The sequence below is a fragment of the Pleurodeles waltl genome, chromosome 10 (assembly GCF_031143425.1).
Source record: "Pleurodeles waltl isolate 20211129_DDA chromosome 10, aPleWal1.hap1.20221129, whole genome shotgun sequence".
Taxonomy (NCBI): Eukaryota; Metazoa; Chordata; class Amphibia; order Caudata; family Salamandridae; genus Pleurodeles; species Pleurodeles waltl.
This window is the reverse complement of record NC_090449.1, coordinates 82,293,438-82,310,864: the sequence shown is the minus strand read 5'-3', so window position 1 is coordinate 82,310,864 and position 17,427 is coordinate 82,293,438. Positions and strand designations below refer to the sequence as shown.

General features: G+C 45.8%; 1 protein-coding gene across 1 annotated transcript in view; it reads right to left on the bottom strand.

Annotated features, from left to right (window-relative positions):
• CHTF18 (chromosome transmission fidelity factor 18) overlaps positions 1-17,427 on the bottom strand; it is a 330,765-nt gene that overhangs the window by 85,004 nt on the left and 228,334 nt on the right. The window contains exon 19 of the mRNA XM_069209815.1: positions 16,971-17,115. Coding sequence (XP_069065916.1) covers positions 16,971-17,115 — 145 coding nt within the window. The remainder of the gene's footprint in view (positions 1-16,970; positions 17,116-17,427) is intronic.

Sequence of the window (17,427 nt, the reverse complement as noted above, 5' to 3'; positions counted from 1 at the left end):
TCCTGGGCCTCTACTCTTTATAAATATCTGACGCTGCCAGGTTTTCCTGAGTGCTGGCTGACTTTGTGCACAAACACTGAAAGCTCCGCCATCAAACATATTCCTAGGTGTCCAGTAGGTAGATCCAGGATCAAATATGTTGAAAATCCAGGCATGTCTACTATTCCAACACACTAGAAACAGGGGTGGTGGTGGGAGTGGAGTGGAGGTGCGAGTCTAGCAAGGGCAACGATATAGTTCTGCATGGGACAGACTGAGGAAAATGAATATAATTTAGTTGACAAAATGCTAGAAAAATCTGGCAAACATCATGACCAGGGTGAGGGAGGTCTAACACCCAGCGTTAGAAACCTTACGATGTGTGAATGTTAAAACCCAGCTGAGGAGTGATGCTTGCTAAAAATAAAAATGACTGGTGCCTTAAATCAACATTTCTCTTTCAGACGCTTTCCAAATTTCTCAAATGCACAGCATCCAGTTCATCACCTGTGGGCACCCTGCACCCACAGAAACACCACACATATGTTACTCCTCCAAGCTCCTTAGACCCAAAGGTAAAGGGAAGATGGTCAAGCTTTGGAAGAGATATGTCATGCACAAGAGAGAATTAAAGGAATTATGTTTTGAAAGAAGAATGCTAAAATCTGACATATCGTGTTCAGCATGTTCTACTGGCCAGCCAGTCAATAAACAGGAGGTCTGTTACACAACAATAGAAACAGTAAGATGTCTAGATCAGGCTTCTCCAACCAATAGCTTGCGAGCTAGTGGTAGATCTCAGCTCCCTGTGAGTAGCTCTCCTGTGCGCAGCCCAGCATACCAAATTAGAATTGTTTGCTTGGATTAATTAATATGTGCACACCAAAAGTGTGTACTTGAGACGAAAATGTGAGTATTTTCAGAACCCATAATTCCGAAAACCTTTTTAAAGCTGATATTTGAATGATAAATCATGCAGCATTGGGAGACTTAATACTAACATTAGTCCCTTTGTGCTAGGGGGCATTGCAGATGTGGCTGTTATATGTTACCCTTGCAGGGGTATTGTAAACTGACTAAGTCTTTTCACTGCTGGCAATACTATACTAAGGTGATAACGACGGGTAATCTAGCATAGCGTTGCCACTAATGTACTTGTCTTAAGTGTGCAAAACTAATAATTCTTGTAGCTCGGAATGATTTTTGTGGAACAAATGTAGCTGTCATTAGTGAAAATGTTGGAGCCCCCTGGTTTAGATGTTGAAAATATATGGGGGGTCATTCTGACCCTGGCGGCCGGTGGCCGCCAGGGCCACCGACCACCGCCAACAGGCTGGCGGTGCTCCCACGAGCATTCTGACCGCGGCGGTTCAGCCGCGGTCAGAAGCGGCAAGTCGGCGGGCTCCCGCCGACTTACCGCTGCTCGGGGGAATCCTTCATGGCGGCGGAGCGCGCTCCGCCGCCATGAGGATTCTGACCCCCCCTACCGCCATCCTGTTCATGGCGGGAAAGCCGCCATGAACAGGATGGCGGTAGGGGGGGTCGCGGGGCCCCTGGGGGCCCCTGCCGTGCCCATGCCGATGGCATGGGCACGGCAGGGGCCCCCGTAAGAGGGCCCCGCAAAGTATTTCAGTGTCTGCCTTGCAGACACTGAAATACGCGACGGGTGCCACTGCACCCGTCGCACCTTCCCACTCCGCCAGCTCGATTACGAGCCGGCATCCTCGTGGGAAGGGAGTTTTTCCCTGGGCTGGCGGGCGGTCTTTTGGAGACCGCCCGCCAGCCCAGGGAAAAACTCATAATACCCTCCGCGGTCTTCTGACCGCGGAGCGGTATAATGGGGGCGGAATTCTGGCGGGCGGCCTCCGCCGCCCGCCAGAATCAGAATCACCCCCATGGTGTGTTTCTATGCAGGCCAGGTGTGATACTTGCAACCAAAGACACGTACACTCAATCGGAGTTTCACTTTCAGTATCTTTCCAAATTTTGCAAATGCACTTCACCTAGAATACCTAGAAAACCAATATATGTCTGCTACCATCACACACAGGAAATCCAGAACGCCACTGATGGGGTTCAAGCCTTAGCAGAGACACGCTTTTGTGCAAGACGGACCAAAATGAATTACTGTGCTGCGGTGAAAAAAATAGCCAAAAAACATGACATCACGTGCAGTGCGTTCTCGTGACACAGCCATGACAAGGGAGTTCTGACTTGCACCAACAGATTCCTTATTCAGTCTCGAATCAGAAAAATGTATACATTGTGTACTTTACAGACAGTCTTTAGTTTCATATCTGCCATCAAATGAACACTGCACCATGAAGAGTGGTTCTGCTACAATTTAGTGCTCTGCCGCTATGTTCTACTTAGATTTGAGGCCCCCAGAAATAGTCGCATCTAACCTCCGAAGTTACACTGTTTGCAAAAAATATAAAAACCGGGGCCCTGGAGAAACCAACACTAAAATTAAAAACATAATTACATTTGGCTCAAAATACCTTATTTACATTGCAACCAGGTGACGCTGTAAGTATTCCCCATAACGAATTTCCAAACGAGGGCATCTTAAAGTAATCATTAAATGTCGCATATTATATTCGCATATCCACACGAATTACCGGTGGATGCTTTTGATGCGTTTGTTTTGCGAAAGTTTCCTGTAAACAAGAATCCCTCAGGGGGCGGCCGCGCGCCGTTCCCCGTACCCGCGCGCTCAGAGAAGCGTGCGCCACGAGGAGCGGCCTCCAACTGCTAATGATCTGTTGTTGCCGCGCGCAGCGACAAATCCCAGTTGTAGGTCATTAAAACGCGCAAGAGGTTAATGAAGCAATTTCCCATTGCTATAGTTTCCATGGCCTGTTCCCGGGATGAACTTGTCACGACGCCTCTTTGGTTTATTAAATGGTCCTTCCTGTCCCTCAAGGTGAACGAGGAGCAACAGCCAAGTTACAAATCTGCAAAATGTACTCCCGCGGCTAATCTGGAGACCCTCGTGGAAGTCGCAGAATGATCACAGCTGTGCTATCCTGAGACAAGCACTGGCTAACGACTGATACAAAATGCCTGCTAAAAAAAAAAACAAGCAGTGGTAAAACTAATAGTTACCGCCTTTAGGTCCTAATGGATTTTTCAATGGTTCTTGCTATGCTGTGCATCATAGCTTTTAGAACAGAAAAAAATCTGGGATGTGACAGGCCGTGTCATTTTGTAGCCATATATACCAAGCATGCGTTCGCATGCAAAATGATGCAGGCACTTTTTTAAATAGAATTTTTCCCCTTTTTATTACCAATCCGTGCCAGGATTGTTAAACAAAAGAGAAAAAAAAAGTATTACAGGTAGGAGAAGCAATAAGTGAGAAAAGGCGGAATCACAATGGGCTGGGGAAGCACTGGGGCAAAAAAAGCAAGCCTGGGGGATAAGCAAATGAAGGCATAATGAGGAAGGAGGGGAAGAAACACCCGGGAGCGATACAGCAACACAAGCATACAGGGTGGAGGAGAAGTACAGAGGACGGCAGCTGGAAAACACACACAATAAGTTTTTGTAGAACAATGGGCTTTGAGGTGCAGGGGTAGGTTGTTCCAGATCTTTGCTGCAAGGTAGGCCAAGGAATTTCCTCTGGCAGTAGTTTTCTGTATGTGTGGTATGGGGGCCAGTGATTGCTGGGTGGAGCAGAAGGATCTGGCGGGGGTGTGGAAGGAGACGTGGTGGTTCAGGTAGGCCGGTCCGACGTTGTGTATGGCTTTGTACGTGTGGGTGAGTAGCTTGAAGGTGATTCGTTTTTCTATAGGGAGCCAGTGAGGGGTCCTCAGGTGCTGGGAGATGTGTTCTTGGCGTAGGAGTTTGAGGACAAGTCTGGTGGTGGCATTCTGGATGAGTTGAAGCTTTTTGATGTTTCTCGTCATGGTGCTGGCGTGCAGAGCATTGCCATAGTCAGGCTTGCTTGTGACTAAGGCATGGGTGCGGCAGTCTACTGGGATCCATTTGAAAAATTTCCAGAGATTGCGGAGGGTGTGCCAGAAGGAGGAGCTGACCAAGTTTACCTGACGGGTCGTAGGTAGGGAGGAGTCGAGGAAGATGCCTAGGTTGCGGGTGTACTCAGTCGGTAAGGACGGGGTACTGAGAGATGTGGGCCACCAGGAGTCGTCCCATGCTGAGGTGGCTTTTCCGCAGATGAGCTTTGTCTTGTCAGAGATGAGCTTGAGGTAGCTTTCTCTCATCCAAGTGGCGACGGCTTACATTCCCGAGTGGAAATTCCTTTTGGCCGTGTCCGGGTCTTCGGTGCAGGAAATCATGAGTTGTGTGTCATCATCATATGACACGATGTTCATTCTGTGGCTTATGAAGATGGCTGTGAGAGGGGTCATGTATATGTTGAAAAGAGTTGGACTCAGAGAGGATCCTTGGGGAACTTCGCTGCTGACTCCTGTGGGTTTAGATGTATAGGGAGGGAGCCTGACCCTCCGCGTTCCTTAAGAGAGGAAGGAGTGGATCCATTTCAGGGCTGTTTCGCGGATTCCTACGTCGTGGAGTCTGGTGCTTAGTGTGCTGTGGGAGACCGTGCCAAAGGCCGCTGAGAGGTTGAGGAGTATGAGTGCTGCGGTGTGGCCGTGGTCTAGAAGTGATCGGATCTCGTCAGTGGCTGCAGGAAGAGCTGTCTCCGTGCTGTGGAGCCCGGACTGGGAGCTGTTCAGAGAGTTGTTTACCTCTATGAAATTTTGTAGTTGTGTGTTGATGGCTTTCTTCAGAGCTTGGCCAGGAAGGGTAGCAGCAAGATGGGCCGTAAGTTCTTTAGTTCTGATGGGTTGGCTGAGGGTTTCTTCAGGAGGGGGTGTACGTCCGCGTGTTTCCAGTCCTTGGGGAAGGTGCCCGTGAAATGAGATGGAGTGGTTTATCGTGTGCAGGAGTTCAGAGGCGATTAATGTGCTGGCTCTGATGTAGATGTGGTGCGGGAAATAGTCAGTGGGGGCTCAGGAGTGGGTGCTGATGATGATTTCTGTTTCCTCCGTGGTGAGCGTGGTACCAGCTGTGGATGGTCTAGGTGGGTTCTGGGGGGGGTGGGTCAGTCACAGGTTCTAGTGCTGGGTTGTCTTTCTGGGAGGAAGCTGTCGTAGAGGTCTTGAATCTTGCGGTGGAAGAAGGTGGTGAGTTTGCTGAAGATGTCTTGCGACGGAGGAATGCTGGTGGCTTCGGAGGGCGGATTTGTAAACTGGCTGATGACTGAGAAAAGGTCCTTCGTGTTGTGAATGGAGGAGTTCATGCGTTCCTGCAGTGCGTTCTTTCTTGCGTTCTTGATGTGTCAGCGGTGGATGGCGGTTGCAGCTCTGAAGGAGGTGATGTCTTCGCTGGTTTGGCTATTCTTCCATTTTTTTCTCTAGGCGCCTGCGGGTGCGTTTGGATTCTTGGAATTCATTGGTGAACCAGCTGGCTTTCTTTGGTATGCGCTTGGCCAATGTCAGACGGAGGGGGGCTAGAGTGTTGGCGCATTCGGTGATCCATGAATAAGGATTGCGCGCTGCAGTGCTGGAGTCATCGAAGGGAGGCAGGAAGGATTTTGGTGAGAGTTGTGGTGAGTTGAGCAGTGGTGTTTGGATTGTTGCAATCCTCGAGGTGGAAATTCAGGTCGCGAGGAGGTAGTCGTCAGATGCCAGGGCCTGTGGGGAGGCAATGTCATCGATGAATGCTGAACGGGGGCTGGGTGGTCTGTAAACCAGGGTGCGGCCAATGGAGGAGTTGTGATCGGTGTGGACCAGGAAGTGAAGGTGTTCCATAGTGGTGCACTGTTCTTCTGAGTTGGCCTTGATATGTAGTGAGGATTGGTGTACAATGGCGAGACCTTAGCCCAGGCAGGAGGGCCGGTCCTTCCTTAGGATGCTGTATCCGTCTGGGATAGCGATGGCGACGTCCGGTCCCGAGGAGGGTGTTGGCCCAGGTCTCGGTAAAAAAGGCGATGTTCGGTCGGGCGGTGTTGATCAAATCCCAGAGTTCAGTGGCGTGCTTGTGGAGGGACAGATGTTCAGGAGGAGGCAGCTGATGGGGTTGTGGTGGGTGTTGGTGTTTCCGGGTGGGGGGGAGTATCTTCTGCTTGTTGTGGCCGGTACTGAAGTTGTAGTTCCTGCACGAAAAAAGGTCCATGGGTGTCCTTGGGGCATATGGTGCAGCAGTCACCTAGACGCCCACTGTTGAGGCGGTACGGGGTCAAGCCTCGTACTGGATGCTGGCCAGGGGATGGCTTGATGGACATCCACAGTTCTCGGCCCTGGGCACGGTCTGGTCACGGATGGGTGCAGGCGGGCTTGCCTTTGGCATGCCTTTGACGTGCCAGCGGTGTGCCCACTGCATGTGGCCGCCATTAGGGAGGGGAGGGGGTGCTGGGATCTGGTCAGCTGGGGTCGAGTCAGCTGGGAGGAGGGAGGTCGGGAAAGGTGCATCACAGGTGGGAGGGGAGCAGGGCCACAGGGGCAGGAGCAGCACGGAGGGAGAGGGATAGAAAAAGAAAAAAACTAAAGTAGAAAAATGAGTGAAAGGGAAAAAAAAGGCAGAAGTATAGAAGCAGGAGTAGAGGAGAGGTTAAAGGAGAGATAGAGAGAGATATTTACTTGTTGATGGCCACTAGACCACCAGGGATGAGGCGCAGACAGGAGCCCGCAGGTGGAAGAGGGCCTCGAATTGAGAGTCAGTGAGAGTCAGGCAGACTCAGTTCGGCCCAGGCAAGGCAGAGGCAGCAGCCAGAGGAGCTGGGGAGGGCAGCAGACGCTTACCAGGAGGTCAGTGTAGTTGCCCTCTCATCGCACTGCAGCCGCCATTAAGAAAGGGAGGGGGATCTTGGAGGACGGGAAAGACGCTTCACAGGAGGTAGGTGGGGCCGCAGGGGCAGGAGTGGCTAGGGAGGGAGAGGGACAGAAAAGGACAGAAAAAGAAAAAAAATGTAGAAAAACAAGTGAAAGAAAAAAAAAGGCAGAAGTATAGAAGCAGGAGTAAGGGAGAGATAGAGAGAGATAATTACTTGTTGATGGTCACTAGAGGCAAGGCAGCAGCAGCCAGAGGAGATGGGAGGGCAGCAGACGCTGACAAGGAGGTCAGTGTAGTTGCCCTTGTAAGGCGCTTAAACAGAGAGAAAAAAGTGGCACCTGAAAAAGGGAGCAATAGAAGGATACAAGTAATGCATCCATGCGCCACTGGGGGCACAAACACAAGATGATGAAGGAAAGCAGACACACTAAAAAATAAGAAGCAAGCAAATGAGAATTACAACAAATCCAACCAATGGAACCAATTGGTGGGCTCTAAGCCCACGGTATGTTAACAACGGTGATGCAACAGACCGAGCATGGGTAGTGTACTGGGCGAGACTTAAAGAGCTCCTACAGGTAATTCAGGTTGTAGCGAGCGCTGTAAAAACTATACTTTTCACTCAAGTTATGTTGGCCAAAGGTAGGCCTGCCAGAGACATTAGCTTAGTGGTATCTGTATATTGTATAACCTGCAATATCCAGGCATCATACACCTTCGGCTGTCACGGTGACTGTCCAACAGGGTTTGAGATTTCTATTGCACACTGGAGTCTGATATGAATTGTGGTTTTGTGTTACTACTGTTGTATTGTGATGTACTTCAAAGCTTGGAGGTTGTCATGAACTGTAGGTATGAACTCTTGACGTCCGAGGACATCTTCAAGGTCAGAAAACGTCCATTGTGCAGCACATGGAGGGGTGTATGGGGGTGTTCCTGATGTCGAATGGAGTTGCAAGAATGGTGCTAGAAAACTAAAAGTTGAAAGGTGCTACTGGAATCAGATGATAGTTGGTTATATGGCATTACATCTGCGTCTCTCGCCACAGTCATTACTTCATTAGGTCTATTATCCATTTCCAAGACAGGAAACAAAACAAGAATGTTTTTAGTTAACTTCCTCCCACCATCAGTGGGACGCTCTAAATGACCTAGTGTTCCCCTGTACTTCCTGTTCGGCTTCCTGTCGCGAGAATGAGAGTGCTGAGGTACTAGCCAGACTAGGACCTCTTATGAACAAGAATTCCTCCTCTGCAGGCTAGTGGGGGAACTTGATTCCTAAGTCGGAGAAGCAAGGACAGCATTTTTGAACTGATTCCTAGGTGAAAATAGTAAGTTTTTGTATTTGAGTAAAACTTACAGTAAAGCTGACCCCACCATTCTATGAGCGTTTCTTGACTCCTGGAATGGTTTCTACACATTTGCTGCTGTAAAATGGGTGGAGCCTAGTGTTCAAGCATGCCCTTGTGAATATGCAACGTATATGTGGGCAGGTGGGTAGTTAGCGCACAGGTGTACAATTTCAATTCTGACACACTGTTACTGCACTTTTTTGTTTTAAGGATGGCATCTTTTTTTTTTTTACTTAAGCTATGTGTTTCCATAAGTGTTATTTATGTTTTTGGCACTGCAGGCTGGCTGTGATCTCCATGTTGGGGGAAAGATCCATCACTTCCTCGAGGTGTGGAGGACCACCACAAAGGTATGAGTCCTGAATATCATCGATCATGGATATGAAATAGGGCTTAACCAGTATCTTCTGGGATCATTCCTATGCCTTCCTGAAAGACATGAGGAAAGTAAATGGTTTTAAAGGGCAGGATATAATCATTGCTGATGTAGAAAGCAATTGTTACTGCACCAGATGATGAGGGGAAAGAAGGTTTACTCTACTGTGTTCCTTGTTCCCAAGTTGAGTGAAAGCTACAGCATCGTCAGCGTCTTAAAGAAGCTGAACAAGTATGTAAAGAAGATGGACACCCTTCAAAGGATTATTCTTTTCGTTAAAAAGAATCGTTCCATAGTGAATCTAGAATTGATGGATGTGTACTTGCATATACCAATGGCAGAGCATCATTAGAACTATCTGAGATTTTGCGGCCAGGTAAATGACTGGCAGTTCAGAGTCCTTTCCTTCAGATTACGCTTAGCTCCCAAAGTGTTCAGAAAAGTGACTGCTCCTCTTATCGCTCCTCTGCGCATCCATGGAAGCCCCGTCTATCCCTATCTGGATGATTGGTTAATTTATGTTCCATCAACAGCAGCATTGCTGAAATTCCTACATATGATCACAATAATACAATCATCATGGGTTTGTGTTGAACATTCAGCTGTGCCAGTGGATACCCAAGAGAGAGCCCACCTTTATCACAGCCGGGTCATAATGGTCTGTGCAGGGTGTTTCTTCCTTTGGACAGAATGGAACAATCGCAGAAATTCAGCTCACTATTCCAGCTTCAAGAAGCCCCAGACACAAGCTGGACGATGTTCCAGGGTCATATGAGAGGTCAGCTAGCACAGCTTTTGCCCTTTGCTATGGCACTTGAACATGCATTTGTCCCCAGTATGTCTCCATGCATGGAGAAGATGATTTTAGTAACTTCGGAGATCATGTTGCTATTGAAGTAGTAGACAACTCCAGACAGTGTGCTCAAAGGGGTGCCAATGCATTCAGAAGCAACACAGATTCTACCTACAGATGCCAGGACACTGCACTGGGGTGCGACATCTGAGGACAATACCGTTCAAGCAAGATGGTCTTCAATGGAAGATAAAAAATCGTCAAACTGGAGAATGCTAATAGCGGTGTACCGCGCTCTCTCTCACAGCAGCTTCTTCTACAGTTTTGTGTTTCTGACATCTGACAACACAATGGCTGTTATGTACATCAATAAACAGCAGAGTACTCATTCAAGGTCTCTGTACGAGGTAGCATGCGGTCTGTGGTTGTGGGCTGAGAAGCATCTGACATCAATTTCAGCAATTTATATCAAGGGTCTGGACAGTGTGGCAACAGACCACGTCACTAGGGTTTTACCATCAACCCAGAACCTAGATTTGTCCAGATCAGCTTAACAAAGTATTTGCAAGGGGTTCGGCACCCTATTTGTAGACGTTTTTGCACGCAGAACCCACAGTCTTTATACATGATTTTGCTTGAGTTTTTCAGAGAAAGGCGTATGGAAAGCAGATGTTCTATTGCTGCAGAAGCTGTACAGGAATCTGTAGGCCTTTCCCCCAATTCTTATAACTGAAAGGTGGTGGTTGACAATTTTAAATGAAAAGGCAGATGTAATCCTTGTGATTCCATTATGTCCCAGCTGATCATGGGTTCCACTACTCAAGAAGATGACTCAAACTTCTTGGATTCTCAGATTCTTCCGCATTTCTGTCTCTTCTGAAGTATTCCAGCCCTATTCATCCCTTAAAAATCATCTTTTCTTTTGAAGGTTGAAAGGTTCAATCTTTTAAAGAAGGGTTTGCATCCTCATGTAGAAGAGGCGTCCAAAGGGCAAGGAGGCCATCAACCTTGAAATCATATTCTTGACATTAGGGAAAATTTGATTCTTGGTGATCATCTCATCCTCTGCTTCATGTATGGTTTCTTTTATATTTCATCTCTTGTTGGTCAGCTTTCACAATAATATATCTAATTCTACTTTTAATTTGCAATGGTTTGCAGTTAAGTCTTTCTGGGATATTTCTTTACATGAAGCAGATGTTCTTGAGTCAAGACTGTTTATGTTTCCCTATTTCTAGACTTCTTTCTCGCTCAATGGCCTCTCCTTGGGATCTTCCTTTGGTTTTTAATGGTCTTCAGTCTTATCCTTTTGAACCTCTTGATACAGGCGATTTGAAGATTTTTTGCCCTTTAAAGTTGCCTTTCTTAAGGCTATAAAGTCTGTACACACAGGTTTGGTAAACATTCGCCTCTTCTTTGTTGTCCACCTTTTTTAAAAACAATTCTAGATGATGGTTTTTTGTTATAAATGAAACACTTTTCCTAAAGTACATTTTAAGTTTCATTCCACTCAGGAAATCATTCTTCTATCTTTTCTCCCTTCCCCTTCTTCTGATGATGGAAGATCGCCAAACTTTTTTTGGAATTAAAATTTGCTTTACCTATTTATCTTGACAGATTCGGCAAATACACAAAACACAGTCTGTTTGTGACTCCTGGCTTAACTCGATAAGGTAAGAAAGGTATTAAAAATACCAGAAAACAATGGATTAAATAGTTCTATAATTGGATTGCTATCATTTGTACATCTTATTTTTAGATTTCATAAAGCAGTGTTGTCCAACATATGGTCCACAGGGCAACATGCGGCCCACAGAAGACGTTCATCTAGCTCCCGTCCTCATTTATCGGCATTAAACAAATGCAGGCCCAGAGGCAACAGGTTTGCCAGGAGCTAGGCCTCTTCAAAGGATATCTGTGTCCAATCAATCCCCCCCCCACCACACAGAAACAGAAGTATGGGTCTTTTCCAACTGGCTGATTACAGTGTGGGCTGCAGAACCCACAGGCAGCCAACTAGAGAGCAGCTGAGTGTGACCCTCATGCCAACTTGCACCACCAATGAGCAGTGTACCATTAGTTGATTCAGCTGGGGCAGGACCTGAAGGCATGTCTGACACATTTGCCTACCCCTGTCCTGGCTATGATGGATCAAGCTGTGAGCACCAGATAACAAGGGGAGTCAGGGAGGTTGTGGCATGTTTCAAGTGGGGTTACTGACTTTCATAGTGACTTGAGTCTGTAACCTGCAATGTGACACATGCAGGGGAAGTAGCTGACTTGCGGGTAAGCACAGACTGGCATGGGAATTCTGATATTCCTTCCCAGACTTCATATCTGCAGCCTTGTGCCCATTCATGCTCAAAACATTTCTCCTGCCTACCATTAATGTCTGCATCTATTCACCACAAGTACCTATAAAGTGGTGCCACAGTCCCAGAATTCTCTGCGGCCCTACCACTGCCCAAACACCAGAAGCATACCTCATGCAGGTCTGTCACAAGCATCTGACAAGGCTTATACCTTGTGATTTTAGGATGGGACGTGTTGCCTTATTCTCAAGTTTTTTTTAGAAAAATTGTACAAAAAGCTTGTCAAGTGACGAGAAAAAATTAGAATGAGCTCCGTCACCATACACAAAAGCATGCGGAGAAAAGAATTGACACTGGTGCGCGAAAGTGGTGCTTAAATGCTGTTCCATTTATCAGTTGTGAGGCGCAACAAAGGCAGCCACACAGTACCATAAACCGGGGCGCAGGAGCAATGCTGTTTAATTCTTTTGGATCCAGTCTCGCACTAGTCAAAATTCTAAAGGTGAGGAATCTGCAGTTCGAAATATCCATCAGAAATAATTGTTCTATTGTTAAAGCGGGACATCATGTTAGCAGTTCCAGGTTGTTTATCAGTACACCATCCCTTCAAACATATCTGACCTTACACTATGACCATGGATAAATTACACTACACTGATTTTATTCTCAAGCTTGGGTGGTTGAGTTCTGTCCATTGGCCCTGGAGTGAGGAGTTCCTTTTTCCTAAATCAGCATGAGGTACTCACTGGGGTTATTTACACCACACAGGATTCCCACCTAATAAAATACCAATTCTGCACTCTACATGAGTGAGTGCAATGCAGGTCTCTTTCAATCAACATTAAAATATGAATCACCACGGCCTCACTGAAAAGACGACATCATGACCTGGAACTTTCAGGGAATATCTCCTATGAATAAATTGAACAGCATATACAGAATGTCTGCTATGAATAAATGGCACAGCATATACATTTGTTGGAAATGCAGAGGAGTCGATATCACATTCCTCCAGAATCTCACCTAACAAATCTAGAAGGTGTTAAATTACAACAGAGGTGGAAAGAGCAGTGCTTCTACACCAGATTCACCGTTCATTCCAGGGGTGGCTTTACCTGGGTAAGATTAGGATTTCAGTTTACACCACTGAAGTGGACAAGGAACGCCCATATGTCCAGGTGGAAGGTATTCTTGATTGGGGGGGGGGGGGGGGGGGGGGGGGGGGGTTGGCGTGGGGGTGGAGTTTGGTGGTGCTGGGGGAAGAGTTTGGGAGGAGGCGGACTATAGTTGTATTACAGACATTCAATAGGGCCAGTCCTACTTTCCAATCCCTTGCGCATTGCAATGATTTAAAATGACAAGGCCCTAACACATTGCCTCTCACACTGGTCCAGAGCTGATGCGTGAAGGTCCTGATATCAGAACGTTAGGCAACTCATGCGTTAGGAAAAACTCTTTTTACTCATCATCACATGATTTACATGTTTCATCAGATCACATTCTCTTCTCTGTTACCATGCAACCGTTAGCCTTTCATGACAAATACCTAAATAGGACTGCACTTGACCACAATCTCCTATTAGTCTAAGTGCTTTGCTGAAAGACACAGCATTTAGAGGTGCAACTGCTGAACATATCAGTGAATAATTTGCATTGAACGCAGGCCCTACCAACTCCCCCTTAATGGAATGGTAGGTTTTCAAAGCTGTTTCCAATAGGTTACTGCCTACAATCTAAAGTACGGTCTTGCCAAACCCTTGAAAAGGAACTGCACACATTAAAGAATTCTGCCTCACAGATCCTACTTACTAAACCATTGCCCTCGTACATCATTTAATACCATATGATTAATCTAATATAATTGGTCCATATGATTGATCTAATATCATCTAATCTAAGTACCATGGTATTGCTAAATGATGCATAAACCTTCTCAGACTATCGTGCACCTCTGTCCCATGATTGCTTCCAGATAGTACCTGACTAACATTTAGCTTCTGTTTTTATTTGCTGTTGTTTGCTAACTACCCACTTATGTTGCTGTTCCTCAGAAGGTGTGCAGCGAGTTATACGGTCTTTAAATATGATCACTCTGCTACTTCTTTGTATTCGTCTAAATGTTTTAGTAGAACAACTCTGTGTCAAGCTCTATCACATTTTGCTTTATGCTTGCACAAAGAAGCCTATGCACACTTGCTCAAATTATTATATAGAATACCGCTGTGCTACTGGATTAACTCTATATACGTTTGATAAAGTCTTTAGTAAAGATAATTTGGAAAAAATAACACGTTTGGCGTACAAAGTGACTGGAGCAGCAATTTTCGTCAAATGAACTTAGTGATGTGGGTTAGAGTAACAGATGATAAGTAAATGTTAGAATATCTGTATGACAAAGCATAGCTTGTTTGTAGTACGTACCTATTAAAAGGTTATACATTAATCTAACTGATTTCATGGTCTGAAATGAAATTAGGACAAAAAGTCGTTATGACCTGTAAAGGAATATTGAACATCTCTGAAAATATTCTCACAGTGCGGTACAGAATCACAAGATGAACTAAGAGTGGGCCACATTCATGGTGGCAGACCCAAGGACACGAGGACTATCTGTCCAATCGGATTGGGCGTGGTGGGCGGCCACCTTGCTCTGCCTTGGGTCAGGCTACCACAAGTAGCAGGAGGTGCCCCTCTGGGGTAAAACACTGATTGCGCGCGACAGCCTGTAGGATCACCAGCAGGCAACAATCCAAGACAGAATTAAAAAGCCTATGGGGAAGGCGAGTTCCTCTATAGAGAGTCCAAACTTCTTGACTGGAGGGTGACAAGGTGGCTGGTTGCACTTTAGTGTGAGTGGCAGTTCCTATTGTTCAGTGTAGCACAAATAATTCCCTTGCCTTAACACCCAGGAATAAAGAAGGTTGCGTAGAGACTACCAGTTCTCATCTTCATCAGCCCGAGCTTAGCATAAGGGAGGAAGAGTACTGCCATAGATAGCCTCGGAGTTGGCTTCACAAGGCATCTAAATGGCAGCTGGGTCAGTGTGTCAATGTCAGGTTTCTACACTGCAACCTCCAGCTTCCAAGGTGAAGGACTCCACCTTGGTACTAATAGAGCACAATTTCGAATAACCAGAGGTGGTGCCATTGAGGACTTTAAAACCTTGATTCAGAGTTTTACATGCATAAATACTCTTATCTGACAGGAGCATCAGTCAAGGCAGCAGGCATGAAATCATCATACAAAAAAACCTGGGTTCCAAGGACACAAATTAACGTATGATTTTCAAATCAGAGAGAAAATAAATCTGTCAGCACATTTTAATCAGACCCAGACACAGAAAAATATAGGACAAAGTGGCCCTTGCGCTCCCATGCCTCAAATTTTCATTCAGGGAGGAAATTCCAGACGTGGTAAGTTTAGGTAATTTTGAGATTAGTTTTTCTCCATTTTAGCACGCTCAGCTTTTAGTCTAGTCAAGAAGGGTAGGAATGTATTTATAGAAATTGGCTCATGACACAACTGATCATTTGTTTGGTAAGTGGTAGAGTGGGAAAATCTATGATCAGCATTTTAGTCAACCGGCAAAACACTGATACGTTTGGAAAGCTACAAAGACACAGTACAATAAGGTCAAATTATCTGATTATTACTTTACTGAAATCCATTATCCTTGTGAATCGATGGACACAATCAAGGTGGACAGCAAAGTAAATTACTTGGTGAAACGCAAATCGTCCAACGAGTCACAAAATATGTCCTCTATCATATGGCACAGGAAAAAGAACAATATGAGTCGAGAAGTACGAAGCTTCATGAAGAACATGGTACAGGAAATGGAGAGCAGCACTATAACACCTGTTCATGTGGAAATGGCCTTAGGAATCTGATTAGATTTCATTTGACAATGGGGAACAAAGAGGGATTCGGAAAGCAAGTAAGTTTAGACTTTACACCTCCACTGCATCTGGCATCTAACATGACTTAGAAGTGCAACCCCTTGCAAGGCCTTGAAGAACAAGTTGTTTCCCGGGCACTCAAGACTAGATTGACAATGGTCCATAATTTGGTCCATGTACTCAAGAAGAACATGTACCTGGGCTTTTGCTGCATGATCACATGTTGAAGGATAACCTACGTTGTGTCTAATAGGAAATTCCTAGTCGGTACACAGTCTTGGCAGCCTCTGAAGGTACAATGGTGTTTTGTTCCAACAGGCCGTCTGACCGCCGTAGATGAATTTTAATTTAAGTCAAAATTCCTCCAGGAGCTAGCGGAGTGCTTCAGAAACACGTTTTACTTTTCTGTGCTTATGGTATTTTATGGTCCAGTCCTGCTGCCTGATTTTTCACTAGTACTAGTCTGAGAAGTTTCGGGGGACTGGTGCATATTTCGTTGATGCCCAATCACAGATCTGGTGATTTCTTCTTGATTAGCTACTAAAGCACTGTTAGTATGAATCCATACCTCTGGCTACCTTATTTACTTTGGGTGTGGGGTGACGTTTAAGTCTGAATGAAAGCCTATGCTCAGCTTCTTAAATTTCTGCTTTAGGGATGATTCCAGGGTTGTGGCCATAAGAATTAAAGGGGTGATGCAGCAAGAATGGACAGCATATAGATGGATTTGGCAATGGTTATCTTGTTAATGGTCATATACAGATAAGTAACAAGAATGACAGGGTCAAACCCTGCGGCATGGCACAATAAACAATTAGGTTAGAAGAATCAGTCGACGACTGATTAAATTCACATTAGCAGATTGACAAATAGTCCCCAATAGTGGCACGTCTCTTCAGGGCTGTGGTGATACATGCATGATTTCAGATGTTTTGGGGCAACTGCCTATGGATGAGACATGTTCTTCAGCTCTACAATGTGAGAGGCGCGCACCTGAAAAATCCCTCTGACAGTGAGTTTGCAGGTGAACACTTGGAGCTTGACTAACAGCTGTAACATTCTGTCATGTCAGCGAGTCCCACAGTAGAAAGGTGACTGTAACCCAACAATGTCCACCAGACTGCACAGTCATAGTCCTCATGTAGGAATTTTAAGGGCTTTATTCAAAGAAAATGCAGTAAGCTTTCCTTTAATCACTGGCAGCTTTGTTTAAATGCCTGGCCTAATATGTCCTGTTGAAATAACCTATATCCATTTGGACACCTGTACTAAGGCAGAGAACGAAGCACCTTAAGATTAGGCGCAGAAAAATAATCTGAATGTTGCAGCCGGGGGGATGCGATCTGCAGATGCTGGGTTAACTCAGGAAAGAGATAGCAATGGCTAACTTTGGACCAGCGTCCAACAAGTTAAACTGCACCACACCTTGTTAAATCATCTCACTGAGCACTGAGGTCTCACCTGGTTTGCGTTCCGAGCCGCCTGATGAGCTTCCGTCCTCCGCATTTTTTCCAGCTCGATCTCTCGTGCAATAAGCTGCTTGGTTTGGTAAGTCAACTGCTTCCGCGCCGCAAGGTCAGGGAAGCGGCAAATGTCCTCCACATTTCTATGAAAAAGTAAACAAAGACGGTGTGAACAGGAATGTGTGGCAATGAACTGCTACTAGTCTTTTTTTCATTTCCTTTCCCCCATGACCTTTTTTATTTAAATTCTGCATTTATGGTGTTTGTATGTTAATCATAATGGTGCACATACTCCTTACATCTCCCATATAATTTATTTTGATGAAAACAAGGGTTGGAGTAACATCCTCAACTTATGCTGACTACTTCATTACAATTTTCTAGCAATAGGTGGAATGAGACAGGTCCTCATAGACTCCGCAGCTGCTGGGGGAAAACCGGAGACCCTCAAGGAA